The 17,967-nt window shown below is 42.0% G+C and overlaps 1 protein-coding gene across 1 annotated transcript in view; it reads left to right on the top strand.

The window, feature by feature from the left end:
* FLT1 (fms-related tyrosine kinase 1) overlaps positions 1-17,967 on the top strand; it is a 174,786-nt gene that overhangs the window by 113,395 nt on the left and 43,424 nt on the right. Inside the window, exons 15-16 of the mRNA XM_008580419.1 lie at positions 5,801-5,932; positions 15,643-15,749. Of these exons, the coding sequence (XP_008578641.1) occupies positions 5,801-5,932; positions 15,643-15,749 (239 nt within the window). The remainder of the gene's footprint in view (positions 1-5,800; positions 5,933-15,642; positions 15,750-17,967) is intronic.

Genomic DNA, 17,967 nt, shown 5'->3' on the forward strand with positions numbered 1-17,967 from the left:
TTCAAGTTCTTACACTGAATGTCATCATTAGACATCTTGGAGTACATTACAGTCTCCTGTGAAAACAACCCAGTATTATGTTTGTTTGTTTTTTTTCCTTTTTTTTTTTGTCTTTTTCCGTGTCTGGCAACGGATCGCAACCCTCAGTGTCGCGCCCCTACTGGACCGGGACTGGGACCGGCAACGGGATCGCAACCCTCAGTGTCGCACCCGCACCTCGCTCAGCCAGTGAGCGGGAACCGGTCTGTATGTGGGATCCGAACCCTTGGCGGGAGCGCCGCCGCACTTCCAAACAGCGCACTGTAGCAGTGCACCACCGGGCCGGCCCCTTTTTCTGCACTTTCTAAATTTTTGAAAGTAATCACAATGAAAAACTAAAATTAAACCAAAAATAGAACCTTTTTTAAAAGGTGCATTCATCAACAGAACAGAGCCTGTTATTATAGAGATTGGGTCACACCAGATGAGCATCAACAAGTTAAGGCATTAGAGAAACTAGGGGAAACAACTATGAATTAAGTATGTACAGAAGATTTTGAGGAATGGGAAAAAATAAAAAGAGAGTAACCTGCCCATTTTTGTGAGAAGGGAAATAAGTAGCAAGAGTAGAGAATGAGAAAGGGCCTGGGGAGGGTTCTGAGTGGCCTGTCTGACGGTGACACCTCAATGTCTCCATGCCATTGGTTGCAGTGCAGTGTGAGAGCAAGTCAGAAAGAAGAGCTTTGCCCACTGAATTTGGACATCCTTTCACCCCATTTCCTCTCCTCCACACATGGAAAGAGGAATCTGTGCCAGATGAGGTTCACTCATCAGCATCTGTGGTACTATACTTTCACCTTCCCTAATTGCACATGTTTCCTTGGGAGAAATCCAAGTCCTTTGACTTTTATTTGTTCATGGTATTAGCCTTAAATTGGCATATGAGACATAGAAAATTGACGACATCCTTTCACCCCATTTCCTCTCCTCCACACATGGAAAGAGGAATCTGTGCCAGATGAGATTCACTCATCAGCATCTGTGGTACTATACTTTCACCTTCCCTAATTGCACATGTTTCCTTGGGAGAAATCCAAGTCATTTGACTTTTATTTGTTCATGGTATTAGCCTTAAATTGGCATATGAGACATAGAAAATTGACTGAAGTTCAGATCTGCTGCAAAAGAGATGACTGTAGGTAGCAAGATAGCTGCTGTTATAAATGTTCATCGACCCTGACCAATCACTATCCAGCCATACTTGAATTTTCTGTGATTGCCACGTATACCGTAGCTTACACTTTTCAAAGCTTCAAAAGCATATACTTAAATTATCTCAATTGACCATCCTAGCAATACCATGAAATAGGCAGAGCAGGTATTATTCTCATTTCACAGATGGGGAAACAGCCCCAAAGAGATGAAATGACTTAGCCAAGGTTATAGGGGAGAACTCTTTCTTCCTGTTATCTGGGCTTAAAATATTAGAATCACCTTGGATTCATCTCTCTCTATTCCTGGATACAATAAAGTACCAATTCCTGTAGGTTGTTTCTACAAAATGTCTGTTTCCATTTCTTCCTCTCTACTTCCTTTCCCACCATCTGGGTTTGAGGCCTCATCATTCCTTGCCTGAATTACAACTGGATTCAGATGCCACTTTTGCTCATTCCGTTTCACCTTGCATTCTCTTTCTAGACATAAACTTCCTTAAACATTGCTTTCAGTATGTTGTTTCCCTGCTCAGAAATCCTTGTGACTCTCTCTTTCCTTCTGCATTGAGTCAAAACTCCAAAACCAAGATTCCAAAGCTCTCCTTAATCTGAACTTGGAATGTAATTTTGGTTATATGAATCAAGAGCTTTTGATGTAAAAACTCTGTTTCTGGGAATCTATCCTAAAAAATCAATCTCTAATACAGAAAAATCTTTATGCCTAAAGATGTTAATTGCACTGTTATTTATAGTTATGAACAATTAGATATAACTAATGCCAATCAATAGGTGAATAGTTAAATTATGATACTTATATATAATGGGCAATTATATTAAAAGTATATAAGAACATGGGAGAATATTTATGTTGTGGTATTGGGGGGGGAGGTGGTATTTAAAGTTGTATGATCATTAGAAAAAAACTGTACACTAGTAATTTTGTTTTCCTTCTCTCCCAAAATACTACTTCCCTTTTTTCCCTCTCTTCAACTAACACTAACACCTTTTTTTCTCTCTTCAAACCTCCAAAATTCCCTCCTCTTCCTCAATTTAAATAGATAATCACCTCCTATTTATTCAGAAAATGTATCACCAAATTGTCTAATCTACCCATCCCTTTATACTCTGTTATCCTTCCTATTAAAACGCCTCTGCTCCTACTCAAGGCCAACTTGGCCACTGGATTCGGTCCCCCTCACTTCTTCAGGAACTCTGATTTTGGCATTATTCCTTCTGGCCCCTGTACCATCTGTTTCTCTCCCTTCTGCTTCCCTCTCTTTCTACTTCTCCCTCCCTGATTATTTCTATCAGCACAGACTCATGCTGTAAAATTTCACATTTAGAGAAAGAATTCCTTTCTCCACCTCATGCTATTCTACAGACAGCTACCTCCTTGAAAGGAAACATCCTCACCATCTCCACTTGTTTACCTCCTGTTCTCTCTTTCTGTGACATTAATCAGATTTTGCTCCCACACTTCCTGAAATGGCTCATTGTCAAACCCAGTGGTCAGTTATCTCCCTTCATCTTAGTCTCTCAGCAGCACTGAACAAAGCTGATTGTTCTCTCCTTTGTGAAACTCCTTCCTCGGGTGCTAGGAACCATACTCTCTTGGTTTTCTTACCACCTCCTTGGCCACTCCTCTTCTGACTCTGTGGCTGCTTCCTCCTCCTACTCCGAGTTCCCATGGCTCAGCCTTTGGACTTCTGCTCTTCTCTCTGGACTCAGTGCCCATGAGGTTTGTTTCCATGCCCATGGCTTTCTACGCCTTCTATCTGCTGACTGCATGTGGTTTCTCTGGTCCTGACCTCCTCCGTGAGCTCCCAATGAACGCTCCCTGTGGATGTACAATAGGCACTTCAAACTTACTGTGTGCAAAACAGAGCAGGATGCTTGATTTTTCTCCCTCAAACATGTGCTCCCACGATCTTCTCCACCTCAGGAAAGGTACCACCGTCCTCCCACTTATTCAAACCATGAACATTGAAGTCAACCTTTTACCCTTCTCACATATTGCAGGCTAACCCATAAGCACGCCGATTGGTTCTGCCTTCAGAAAAATCCCCAAAGCCACCAATTCTTACCAGTTCCAACATAGTCACTCCAGTCCAAGCTACCATATCTTTTCCTGAGCAACTTCACTTGCCACCACCTGCTCTCCCTGTTTCCACCCCTGTTCTCATATAGTCTTATAACCCTCCAGTGGCTTCCTACTGCACTTAGAGCAGAACCCTAAATCCCCACCATGGCCTATGGGGTCACACATGATCTGGGCCCTACCTAGCTCTCATCTCTTCTGCTTGTTTACAGTGTTCTAGCCACAATGGTCTTTTTGCTGTTTCTTAAATAAGCTCATTCCTTCCCCAGAAACTTTATATTTGTTATTCCCTATACTTAAAAGGCCCCAGATCTTCAAATGGCTTATTTCTTCCCATCTTTCATGTCTCTGCTCAAAGATTCTCCTCACAGAGTCTTCCCTAAACACCCAATCTAAAATAGCCTCCTCACCCTCCTTAACTCATGATCCCCTTAACTTGGTTTATTTTCTTTACAGACTTTATTGCTACTTGAAATTACATTATTTATTTGCAATTCTCCAAAACTAGAATATAAGCCCTTTGTAGGCAAGGATTTTATTTGCCTTGCTTATTATGGTAGTACCAGCATCTAGTATAATGTCTAGAACACAGTAGGAGTTCAAAAAGATTTGTTATATGAATGAACACTGTTTAAAAAAAAAAAAGTTTACTTAAAAGAGACTAAAGGAACATCTGGGAGATGAGACTACAGGTGTTTGGGGTTTTTTTGTTTTGTTTTGTTTTGTTTTTGTCTTTTTTCGTGACCGGCAATGGATCGCAACCCTCAGTGTCGTGCCCATACCGGACCGGGACCGGCAACGGGATCGCAACCCTCGGTGTTGCCCCCGCTCCTTGCTCAGCCAGTGAGCGGCCGGTCTGTATGTGGGATCCGAACCCTCGGCAGGAGCGCTGCCGCGCTTCCCAAGCGGCGCACTGTAGCAGTGCGCCACTGGGCCGGCCCCAGTTTTTTTGGTTTTTTTTTAATTTTTTTTTTTTTTTTTCCTTTTCGTATTTTTTTACTGACCGGTAACGGGATCACAGCCCTTGGGGACCGGCAACGGGATTGCAACCCTCGGTGTTGCGCCCGCCCCGCGCTCAGCCAGTGAACGGGAACCGGTCTCCACATGGGATCTGAACCCTCGGCGGGAGCGCCACCGCACTCCCAAGCGGTGCACTCTCCAGTGCACCACCGGGCCGGCCCATAATTTTTAAAAATGTTTTTAGGTATTTCTCAAATGTTCTATATTGAGTATATCTTTTCTAATCAGTTTAAACTAAGAAAATATAGCCTATAGTCTGGTCAGGCCCATTCTATCACTACTTCAGAACATGTACTCAACACACTCATTTCATTCTTTTACCTTCCTTTCTCACTTACCTCTGATAATCCTTCAAACCCCAGCTCAAGGGCCATCTCTTCTGTGCAGCCTTCCCTGAGGACGCCCTTCCTTACTGTCTCCCTCCCTCTGCCAGACTTTGAACTTAATTGGGTATATTATGCTACATTTCTTCATTCTCATTCATTAAACATGTTCTGTTTGTTGGTTTATGTGTGTGTGTGTGAGTGTGACATACAGAGAGAGAGAATTTATACCTGTGTGTTTGGTATAAATTAATTTTTCTTCTTCAGCAGATACTATGTCTTAGTCTGACCCGCAAAGTATCTTACACAGACTGACAGCAGAATACTCAATAAATACTTGATGATAGTACTAGGTGTTGAAGCTAGTAGGTCTGAAAATTCATGGTGCTCCTTCCATTACACCATGCTCTGTAGTAATACTTAAGCTTATTTTTGCTGAACACTTAAACTATATGCCATACACTTGCCATTCATTTTCTCATTAATAGAGTAAGAACTGCTTTCATTTTTATCTTAACACTGAAGAAACCGAAACTTAGCAAAGTTAAGTAACTTGCCTAAAGTGACAAAACTTGAAGTGCTAAGGCGTGGATTAAAACACAGCCCAAGCTCTTTACCGTTGTGCTGTATGGCCTCATCAGGCTACATGACAACTGAAACGTGATTTCCCTCTATCAATATGCCATAAATTTGCTTTCGGTCAAACTGCACGCTCTTGGTCAAGTTATTTATCTTACGAATCTCAGTTTCCTCATTCGCAAAAGGGAGACAATAATACCTTACAGGGTGGTTGTAAATGTTAAGGTATGAATGATGTGCTGCATACTGCCTAGCATGTAGTGGGCATTAAGTAAATGGTACTTGTTACTATTAGATATGCTACCTTCTTGATATCTGCAACTTTAAAGTTGGGTATGGCAGCTCTCTCTCCTTTCTTCCTATGCCATGAGTGAATCTGCATCTCCAGAGCTGGGGATCTGCTGGGTACTGACGGTACTATCAGAAAGCCTGGACTGAGAAAACAAATAAGCAGCCCTGCCCCAGGTTAACCAGAGCTCAGATTTCCTTGTCTGAATGCACAGTGATAGGAAGAAAGTTGTGTTGCAGAAGTAGCTGTTTTTGTTTGTCATCCAGGCCCACTAATCTAAACATCTCTCACTCCCCAGGAATTATTTTAGGACCAGGAAGCAGCACACTGTTTATTGAAAGAGTCACAGAAGAGGATGAAGGCATCTATCACTGCAAAGCCACCAACCAGAAGGGCTCTGTGGAAAGTTCAGCATACCTCACTGTGCAAGGTAAACAGCTACTGAAGAAAGCAACAAGAAACTGTTCAGACATCTATTTCCCTGTTTGTTTAACTTCCCACCATCCAGTCTCCTGCTGCCTGCTCCAGTCTGTTCCTTTCCTGACCTCCTTCTCCCCTCTCCCCACCCTCCTGGGAGGGACTGTCTTGTCTGTCTGGGAAGGAAGAAGGTGAAAACACTGGCTGGCTGTCCCTGAGAGCCTGCGATCTGAACATAGTCTCCACAGGGGGAGTAGTTCCCGGAAGAAAGGAAACCCAGCTGCTGACAGTGTGATTACATTGACCCACAGAGAATGGCCGGAGTGGTCCATACCTGTGAGAAATAAGTCTGAGAAGGAAGAAAGGGGTGTGTGGGGGGAACCCACACACTTGACATTGTTCATTTGTTTTCCTTTTCCAATTCCCAGTAGTTAGACTATATGCTTCTATTCCAAATGTTTTCATAAGCTGGTTTTTAAAATGAAGTAGGCTGCAAAATATTATCAGAGAGAAGCAACATATAAACAGACCACTTTAAGAAAAATATTCCAAGTGCTTCCTCTTTACAGGCCTCAGAAAGCTTGTTGAGCAGCAAAATACAAAGAGGCCTAATCCTGCTCTGGCTATGGCCATGTGGCTTCCATTTAAAAAATAGTTTAGACCTCAATTTCAATTCTCTAATACGAAGAATCATCCAAAACATTAAGTTTACAGCATCATAGCTATCAAATAGGCACCTCTTACATGTAAATATCTACAGCATAATGAGATTTTACATGGAAAGATGGAACTTGTTCAGTAGCCTATTTCCAAATGCTCACCAGCAGACTTCAGCATATGCAAGTATTTCTGGGTGAGGAACTAGGAAGAAGTCGATGTACTTCAGTTCTCTTGTCCTGGGAACTTACATTACTTAAAGATTGTAACTCTCAGAATTCAGACTCATTTAAAATAGGACATTATCTTCAGGCTTTCACAAGGAGGTGATTTTAGAGTCTCCTGAAAGTCTGAAACTACCACAAACTTATACTTGCAGAAAAAGTGAGAGGGTAGCATTCGCTGAATACCTTTATTAATGGTCCTGTTTGTCTCCCAAATAAACCCTGTTTTAAAATATTCTTTGACTCTTCTGCTCACACATGGAGAAAACTGTCTATTGAGTGTGCATCTCTAACACCTTCTTCCTCAAATGGTTGCTAATTTGTCTCTTAGCAAGGACTCCAAGATGTAGCCCTCAGGGAGTAGCTGCATCAGGCCAGGGAGAGCAGAAAGCAGAGGCCTCCCCAGTTCTCAGAGCAGATGGTATTTTCCCCCATATCCTCTCAACAACCTCTTAAAATACATAGAACAGCTATTATGAACCTCCAGAGAGGTCTGAAATGATTAACCTAAATCATACAGTCAGGTAATGGCAGACCTGAGGTGAAAACTGGACTCTGTGAACTCACCTCAACCTACCCCATGGCTGCCTTTTCTCGCCATGTACCTGCTCCCACTCTTCTGTACTGGGAACACAGGTCAGCAATGGCTGGAAGAAGCCCTAGCATGATATTATATAGATCTTAGGAAAGCCTGCATGTGTGAGTGAGATGGTGTTTCTTGAACTGAAGTACTGTGGGCTCGCTGAATAAAACTTTGATCCTTGGATGCCATTCAGAACAGTTGAATGCAGAGTCTGCTCAGTAATTTCATAATTGAAATTAGATTCTTGCTCTAGAGCCTAAGTCATTATTCTTATCACCCTGGTGGCTGTGAAACAGTCCCTAGATTTAGACTTGATTTCCTGTTATAGATGTATATGGACTCTTCACACTGACCTATCTTGTCAAATCAAGTTTAGGAAATGAAACCAGGCAAACGAGTTGTGTCTGTGGCTATGTTTAACAGGTTTAAAGAGGCTCATGAATTAGCCAGGAAGGAAACTGTCTGCTTTTTTTATTTCCTTTGAAAAAGGATTCTTATACTCATAGATAAAACAATGTGTTATTTTTGTATCTGAAAAGGATGAATGGACTGGGGAGTCAAAGTAGCTTCTTTAAATAATCACAGGTCTTGTTTGGTTTGGACAGAGCATGAGCACGAACACACATGGAGCTCTCAAAGGGGAAGTTCCAATATCAGAACCAACAACAAAACTGTTAGTAACCAAAATCATTCCTGAAATTAACATGCCACTCAATAACCCATGGAACTCACAGGACCTGTTACAGTCAAAGTGTGGCACATTTTCATCCAAGGACTTAAGATAAGCAATACTTCATAATTATTATTGCAAGTAATAACCACAATATATACAAGAACATCCTTGTAATAGATTTAGACCTCACTATAGTTCAATAGCATTTATAATTACAAAGGAGAAAACAACTTGAAGAAGAACAACTACCATATTAAACATTTTCTGAAGATGACTGATGAATACAAAAGTCAGGGAAGGCTCAAAAAGAATGCCTCAGAGTCCTGGAGTCTAAATATTCAACATGGCATTATAGGTGTGATTTGCAAAGTTTGTGCCACAATAATTGCACGTTACAATTATTTGAGAAAGGACTCATATGTACAGTAGGAAGTATACACTATGTTCTCTAATAATTAAATTACAAGAGTCAAGAATAGAAAAAGCTCAAAACTTGGGTCCCCAGCCACTTCTTTTTATCACCCTTAGCCAGCTTTCAGTTTTTAGTTCTTTTTGACCCTCTTCTGATCCCTGACTGCCCTCCATTTTAGCTCCTCTTCCTGAATCCTGTCCCCAAATTTACGCCCATGACTAACCTGGCACTGAGGAAGGATGTGATAAACTAATTCACATGGAATATGTTGGTGACTGATGTGACTCCTCTCTTGGGTGTTGGCTATTTAGAAGGGTTTCCCAAGGAGAGAACAGTGCTCAAAATGGAGAGATGAATTGGCTGTTCACCAGTTCCACACAGGAGGGATGGGGGATGGGGATATACATGCCTTTTTACATGACATAAATCTGTCCTTGATCAGAATTCAAATAATGGTAATGGAATTCAGTTAGGGTGATGTGAGATCTTTGTAGATAATTCTCGAGACAAAATAATTCAAAGTAAAAAAAAATATTCATCTTAATTCCTCCTGTGGAAACTAGGCTGGCATGAAACTGCATAGGGTATCATAGAAGTGGTGTTAGGCTTAATGAACTTGGTGCTAGGTTCTGTGAAGACCTGGGACTATGTAATTATATCTTACCAAATATGCATTATCCTACTTAATTTTTGCAGCAATCCTATGAGGAAGTGCAGTTATTTAAAAGTGAGAATGTATGCACAGAAAGGTTAAATAAATGATTTGTCCTACACAGCTAGGAATTGGCAGAGCTGAGAATTAGAACTATGTTTACCATTCTGCTCTATTGTGTGTCAATTCTAAGGCAGCAGAATGTGATGATTAAGGACCCACTCTGAAGTCATCTCACTGCTCACCAGCTTGTTAATAACCTTTGGCAAGTTACTTAACTTCCTGGTGCTTCAGTGAAAAGTGAAGATGTTAATGGTTTACCAATCCTTATACGGTTGTTGTAAGGATTAATACATTTAAAACAGTCTCTGGCATATAATAAAAACTTTGTAAGTATTAGCTAACGTTACCTTTTGTTAATATGATATACCAAATTCCATTTCAACAAAACTTTCTGTATTATACTTTTCCTGGATTTAAGCAGTGAGTCACCCAAATGGTGTTCCAAACCACAGAATTCCTGTTTGACTTTAGGAATTAACTTTTTATATAAATGTGTTACAGAACTAATGTCACATAATAGCAATTTTAAATATCTTTACTCAAAATGACTCTTGAAAATGTACTTCAACTTTAATCTGAATACAGTATTTCCATACATCACTATCCTTAAGAGTAGTTTCAAATTGGTGTACATAGATTCCTAAAAGTTTCATAAACAGTAACAGAGTTCTGCAGACCAATTTTAATATTTCAATAGGCTTTAGAGAAACCTCATAATACGGTTAATTGGATTACTGGTTACTGGGTTTTAGACAGAAGGAGGTGGCCCTGTTTCATTAGCTCATATTGGTCAGGAATCTGGAGGGTTTAGGTCTAAGTCGATCTGATTTAATTTTCTTTTCATCCATACATAAATCTTTATTGAGACCTCCTCTGGGCCAGTGTTGGAGACGCAAGATAAACAAGAAATATATACTTCTCTTGAGATCCTAGTAGTTTAGTGGGCAATAAACCCACATAAATAGTTACCCTAAATTAAAATAACAATAGAACCAGAGAATAACATCTAAACCACCAGGCAATGCATGCAATGCTAGGCAAATTTCTCAGGGAAGGTGGTAGCTCAACTGTCGGCAGAAAATAATGGGTACATGGATGAAAAAAAAATTATCCCACAGTTGAAGTCCAAAAAGTGATAAGGAGGGCTGGCCTGGTGGCGCACTGCTACAGTGCGCTGCTTGGGAGCGCGGAGGCGCTCCCGCCGAGGGTTCGGATCCCACATACAGATCGGTTCCCACTCACTGGCTAAGCGAGGTGCGGGCGCGACACCGAGGGTTGCGATCCCGTTGCCGGTCCCGGTCCGGTACGGGCGCGACACTGAGGGTTGCGATCCGTTGCCAGACATGAAAAAAGACAAAAAGGGAAAAAAAAAAAGTGATAAGGAAAAAAAGAAAAGAAAGAAAGAAAAGAAAGGGTGGGGGAGGGGTTAGTCAGGAGGGAGGGCAAATGAAGAGAGAGAAAGAAAGCCTTCAAAATAATAGCCAACACTAGGCTTACACATTTCACTTATGAAATAGGGGCTGGTATCATCTCTACTTTTTAAGGATGAGGAAAGTGGGGCAGAGTCCTTGGTCTACAGCACAGTTGCTCATAGATCCCATAAAGGCTTCTTGCCCTTTCTTGATGAAACTCGTACTCAAAGTCCAGCAGGCCCTGGGCCAGGAGGTGCCCCAGCTTTTTGCTTGGGGTGCTTCCTTAGCTCTTGGGAAACTCTATCTGGCTATACTGCATGAGCTGAACTGACTGGCTCTGCCACCTGTCAATTCAAGCAGTCTGATGCCACACGGTGCCATGTGTCAGGGTGATGCTGCCAGACCATGTAGCCCAGGTCGTGTGCACAGAGAGCGGCCATTGCCATCAAAAAGACTCAGGACACTGTGCAGCTTCAGAGACTCTAGACAAGGCACATCACCCTTCAGAATGCAGTCCATCCCTTGTGTGGCACCTGCCCTTACTATTCCAAGAGGGATGGTATGAAGCCTGGGAGAGTAATTGACATGGAACGCTCCATGCAACAGGGTCAGCATTCTGTAATAAAAGTATAATTAGCATACACTCTTCAAATTGGCCATATTCTTGTCTTGTCAGTATCCCAAATAAAAATAACCTTGTATTGATGCTGGCATTTCACACACATCATATGGGAGTGACATCCCTGAGAACCAGTGCTACCTCCTACTTATTGTCAAATCCCACTCACATTTCTGCTGGCATCCTTCCCCCTGCCATGTGCAGCTGGGCTATTTCATGCACTGAGCTTACCAGCTGTCACCAGCAAGTTGAAGCTGGGTCTAGTCTGGCCAGTGTGTGGATGTTTGACCACTGAGAAAACACCTCAGGGCTTGCTTAATCAGTCTATCCAGCATAAGACTGTCCTAACAGTTGTATTTCAAATAGAGATTGAGCTATTAAATGGGATAGAATATAGATATTATATCATATACTATCGAGTTCTAATTTTGTTTTTCAGTAAGCAGTACAGAATATTAATATTAAATAGGTCTTTCCTTCCTAATAAATGTTCATCTTAAAGATTTTTTTAATGAGTTAATTCCTTCAATGTGTTAGGGTTTGCACATAAACACATTTGGTTCCACTGAAAGGAATTTTGCTTGAGTAAGGACTACGGAATTAGACTTTGTGGGTCAGCTTCCTGCCCCACGGAATGCAGTGGGAAACATCTCACAAGCAGAGGGGCCTCTTCCATGTGGGAAGCAACTGCAGAAGTTTTATGCAGACAGTAGTATTATGTCTCGAGATTCATCTCCGAAGCAAGGTTGTGTGTGTGTGTGTACAGAGCAAGGCAGCATTAGACCTCACACTGTGGGGGAAGATGTGTGTGTGTGTGTGTGTGAGCTTGCAGTATTCCCATTGTGAGGATGTGTACTGAGAGAAAAGCCTATCGTACTTTGAACTTCTTTAAGGAGGTTGTTCTCAATCAATCTCATGAGGTTCAAGGAAGTTTAACCACAAGCTGACACAGCAGCAAATAAAGCCAAATCAATTATCCCAGCTCACGAGTTTGAGCTTGCAGTATTCCCATTGTGAGGATGTGTACTGAGAGAAAAGCCTATCGTACTTTGAACTTCTTTAAGGAGGTTGTTCTCAATCAATCTCATGAGGTTCAAGGAAGTTTAACCACAAGCTGACACAGCAGCAAATAAAGCCAAATCAATTCATTCATTCATCCACCATTTCTACTATGTGCCAGGTACTCACTCTTCTAAACACTAGGGATGTAGCAGTGAAAAAGAGAACCATAATGCTACATTCTGCTGCTTCACTCAGAATTTTCTTTTTTTTTTTTTCCTTTTTGTCTTTTTCCGTGTCCGGCAACGGATCGCAACCCTCAGTGTTGCTCCCGCACCTCGCTCAGCCAGTGAGCGGGAACCGGTCTGTATGTGGGATCCGAACCCTCGGCGGGAGCGCCACCGCACTCCCAAGTGGTGCACTGTAGCAGTGCACCACCGGGCCGGCCTCTTCACTCAGACTTTTCAACACAGTTATCACCTCAGATCTGAATATCAGACTGTGAGCTCCAACCATGCCCTTTCTCTTACCACTGTATACCAGCACCTAGAACAGATCTGAGATGTAGGAGATGGTCCATGTTTGTTGGATAATACACAGGAACAGGGATTTGACCCTGAACTCTTTGAAACCCTCATGAAACTCTTGGAGACAAGTAAATCAAAACATAATTTATACATTCATTCACCTAATCTGATAAGTGGGATAAATAAGATGTGGCCTCTGTACCCAGGAAGCTCACATTTTGGTAGAGATATAACAAAAGCCAGAGAATGGAGGTGCAGAATAGCTGGTGTATTTAAGAAACTGTAAGTATTTTGATGTGACTGGAACAAGAAGGAGGACAGTAAGAGATGAAGCTGAAGAGACAGGAAAGGTTGGGCATAAAGGACTAAGGATTTGGACTTTTATCCCAATCGTGATAGGGAGAAAACGATGGAATTTAGACAGAGGAGTAATAGGATTAAATTTGTGATTTGGCAAGGTCACTCTGGCTGCAGAGGTGGAGGAGAGACTAGAGTGAGTCAAGGCTGGGTAGGAGGCTAATGCAGTGGTCTAGGTGGGAACTGATGAGACCTTACTTTAGGCCGTGACAGTGGGGTAGAGAAGAGGTGACAATTTCATGAGCCACGGAAGCAGAATGTGCAGAACTTTGTGAGAGACTAGATGGAAAGGAAATGTCAGTTTTCTCTCTAGACTAAAAAATAATTTGTGGCAGGGACTATGACCTATAGGAAGTGATTAATATGCACTTCTAAAGGCTGAAAGGACAAGAGAGAAGGAAGAAGTGGCATACGCTTGGAAGATTAGCAATAAGCATGTGGAGTCAGATTCTGCATTAAAACCACAGCTCCACTACTTGCAGGTTGTGACATTGGGCAAGAGGCTTAATCTCTCCATGTCTCAATGTCTTCATTCATAAAATGAAAATAATCGAGCTCACAGGGCTGTTGTTAGTCTTGGGTGAATTAATACATGTCAGACCTTAGGAAAGTCCTTAGAATAGAAAGCCCTCAATAAGTACCAGTGAGTATTACTGTTGTTGTGATTCTCAGGTTTCCAGCTTGTGTATTTGCTGTGATTCAGGGCAGGGAAACTTCACTGGTTCCAACTACCTGCACCATTTAGTGCAAACCCATCATGCATATACTCAGAATCCTCTATGGTCTGGTCCTGTCCTATATCTCGCATCACGCTGCCATCATTGCCCTGTCATTTCCCAGGTCTGGGTCTCTACTTGTACTATTCCCTCTGCCTGTAATATCCTCCCCTGTCTTCATCTCTGCAGATCAAAATCCATTTCAAATGTTACTTCTTCCAAAAACCCTTTTTTTCTTCTTCTTCTTTAAGTCTCTTGGTCAGGTTTGAATGGGCTCCTTGAGTGGCAACTCTCCCTTACTCATGTTATTTCCTCCAGCCTCTAACCTTGTCTGTAGTAGGCCTCAATATATCTTTGCTGAATTGAAACAAAGAGCCCATAAGATGAAGTGCTCATCTATGAAACTGGGATATTACTGCCATCTACTTCATAGGGTGGTTGTAAGTGCTTGGCTCTCACTTGTTCTTTGCCTACCTTAAAAACATAAGACCTCCTCTGTCTCGTTTTAATGAAGTTAAAGGATAAGGGCATTACTTTAGAATTCCTGGGAAATTGTCCACTGGAATCAAAACTTAGGGAACCAATCTTCTGTTCCAATGGGGCATTCTTTTACAAATTCCAAAGAGCTCCCTCTCTAAAGGCATCACATGAATACTCTGGATCTTTTCTTTTTGGTCTTGGGGGAATAGTGCTCACATTTTGATATCTATGTTTCTGAGAAATGAGATGACTGGGAAGTATCCAGTTCCAGCAGTTACCTCCTCTCATCTCAGCCCTGCAAGCTGGCTGCCACAGAGGTTAGAAACAGAGCCCTAGATTCAGGGAGTGGGATGTAGGTGGTTTGGCCTGGCTTTTCAAAAAGGAGCAAGCTGGCAACTGTGACAGTCCTTGAGTTTTATTTTTATTTTTAAAATCTACTTTGGGGGCCGGCCCGGTGGCGCACTGGATAGTGCGCCGCTTGGGAAGCACGGCGGCGCTCCCGCCCGAGGGTTCGGATCCCACATACAGACCGGTTCCCGCTCACTGGCTGAGCGAGGCGCGGGGGCAACACCAAGGGGTGCGATCCCGTTGCCGGTCCCGGTCCGGTGCGGGGGCGACACTGAGGGTTGCGGTCCGTTGCCAGACACAGAAAAAAGACCAAAAAAAAAAAAAAAAATCTCCTTTGAAGGATGTTTGGGGTCCCAAAGGAACCCTTTTCTCCCTTTTTTTTTTTTTTTTTTTGGTCTTTTTTCTGTGTCTGGCAACGGACCGCAACCCTCAGTGTCGCCCCCGCACCGGACCGGGACCGGCAACGGGATCGCACCCCTTGGTGTTGCCCCCGCGCCTCGCTCAGCCAGTGAGCGGGAACCGGTCTGTATGTGGGATCCGAACAAAATCTACTTTGAAGGATGTTGTGAGTCCCAAAGGAACCCTTTTCTACCTTTTTTTTTTCTTTTTCTTTAGAATTTCCTCTAAAACACATTAGGGAGATTTAACATATTCCAGATTTAGTACTTGAATGGGCTTTTGTTCCTGCCTTAATTTTTTCTCATTTTTAATTTCTCTCTGATTTTTAATTAGCTATCTCTGGGATTACAAAGTTTGCAAACTCAACAGCAAAATTTCTGAAAAGTCTTTTAATGTATGTGAGAGTTCGTTACGCTAATATTGTGTACCCTGCCTGACTCAGAAGGTTAGAGAGGATCTGTCTCAGAGGCTAATTTTGCACTAGCAGATTGTTTTCACTATGATGAACCATTTAGGGGCACTGGCCCTCTTTCATAAAACCACAAAGTCCCTAAGTTTTAGAGTTTGTTTTTAACACCATCTTGGTGGTTTTTTCTCTCCAGGAACCTCAGACAAATCTAATCTGGAGCTGATCACTCTGACATGTACCTGTGTGGCTGCAACCCTCTTCTGGCTCCTATTAACCCTCTTTATCCGAAAACTGAAAAGGGTAAGAATACAGATGAAATCCTATGCTTCTTTTTACATAATATTCTAAAGTGCCTGATCTGAAGTCTTGAGCAGTTACTAAACATTCTTCTTTCTCTTTCATCTCATTCCTATCTCTGACCTAGTGAATGTGAAAAATAAATCATTGAAATGTCTTTAACCACAAAGCAGGGTGTTCAAAAGAAAAGCCAGAACAAATGAGTGGATGAATATTTCTCAGGAACACAAGGGATATTTTTGATATAAAAAATATGTAAGAGTCTTTAAATTTAGCATGGGACCTATGAAGTATTCATTTTTTTAACATCACTCTCTGCTAAGAAATAAAAAGGAAAGGCAAAATAAAGACCCACCTCTGACTTCTCTCTCACAGCACTATGGAAATGCAAACAAGTGCACTGTTGTTCCATACTCTAAGTCCTACCATAAAATTAAGTTCTTTAGGGTATGAGGTCCAGGTTTGAATTCAGGACATCAGGTTTCTATAACTACGCCTGCAATGCAACCTGCTTCTTAGAATTCAGTGGGAAAGAGCTAACATTCATTTGTTCATTCATTTATTCATGCTTCAAATATTTACTGCGCACCTGCTCACTGTAGAGTGCCAGACCCTGTGCAAGGCCCTCTGGTGACAGCAGAGGGCAAATGCCGGCGTGTGCAGTCTAGGGAGGAGACTAACTAATCAACTACACAGATAAAGGTCAAACTGCAACTCTGACTTAGCTGAGAGACTTGACTGACTAAACGATGTGTAAAAGGGGTGGTCAGGCAAAGAAGAAAGGGAAAAGTGTGGTAGGCAGAGGAAGCAGCACGTATGAGGCTGAGGCTGGGGAGGGGAGCACTGTGAGAATGAGAGACTGACAGAAGGCCCATAGGGCTGCAGTGGAACAAGGTAAGAGGTGAGGCTGCCAAGGAAAGAAAAGGAAAGGCAAGGCTGCAAAGCCTGGCCAGGCAGGGCCTTGTAGGCCATGGTGAGGAATTTAGTCTGTATTCTAGAAGCAATGGGAAGGCTTGACAGGGGAGGGATGTTAAGAAAAGGTGGGGGATGGTAAATGTCACAGATATGTGTCTGAAAAGATTATCTTGGCTGCTGTTGGAATGGACCAGAGGGGGCAAGAGTGAATAGAGAGGCACTTGGTAGCTCTTTATGTAGTTAATCCTGTTAATCTCAGTTAATCCTTCCAAAACCACAAAGAGGTAGTTATAGTAGTCTTCCTGTTTTACAGAGAAGGAAACGGGCTGAGAGAGGGAAAGTAACTGGTCCAAAGTCACTATAGTTGGATCTTAGTTTTGAACCCAGGCTGTTTACCTTGGACTTGATATTCATAACCAACAAAGTGTACTATAAAGTGTTGATATGAGAAGCACGGCTGGCAGATATCCTCTATGGTAAACATGGTAACAACAGGCTTTTGCCATATGAGTGACTGGTTTTGAGACATGACAATTAAGGCCACTGCTTTAGAAGGAAACAAAGGTCACACAATAGTTTTGAAAGGGGATACACATCATGTGGGGAAATACATCTAACAAAAGCAAAACTTGCCAAATCTGTAAGGGAGGTACAAAGGCTATAGGAGTTCAAAGGAGGAGAGGGGGAGAAAAAACTTCACAGAAAGCAATGCTTGAGACAAACTTTGAAGGCTGTAGCTGGAAGGAAAGAAGCAGAAAAACACAGCCCACCCTATCCTTTCCTACTCCCCAGACTGGAGAAGTAATCTAGTTACTTGGCATATAGGAGCATAGTGAAGATAAAACTGGAAAGATAAGTTGAGACTAAATTGGAGAGGTCCCTTCTATTTCTACAATTCTGTGAAATCTTGATGCAAATACAAATGGATGAGAGCAAGAGATTATTATTTCAAAACCAGAATGCCTATAAAATTTGAAAAGGGATTGGTTGTGGTGGGGCAAAGAGGAAAAAGGCATCAAAAACTATTTCTGTGTGGTTTCTCTAACCACAGTGCACATTCCTCATTGATAAAAACTGCATTTTATCTTTTTAGCCTCACCTTGCCCAGGCCAGTGTTATAATTATAGCTAAAATTTATTAATACTTATTATATTACCAGCTCTTGTTCTAACAGCTTTACATGAATTGTTTCATTTTACATTCACAACAGCCCTATGAGATAAGTATCATTATTATCACTATTTTACAGATAAGGAAATTAGGCTTAGAGAGATTAAGCAACTTGCCTGAGTGTATGTGGCTGGTC

This window comes from Galeopterus variegatus, unplaced genomic scaffold, assembly GCF_000696425.1.
Source record: "Galeopterus variegatus unplaced genomic scaffold, G_variegatus-3.0.2 Scaffold2085, whole genome shotgun sequence".
In the NCBI taxonomy this organism is placed as follows: domain Eukaryota; kingdom Metazoa; phylum Chordata; class Mammalia; order Dermoptera; family Cynocephalidae; genus Galeopterus; species Galeopterus variegatus.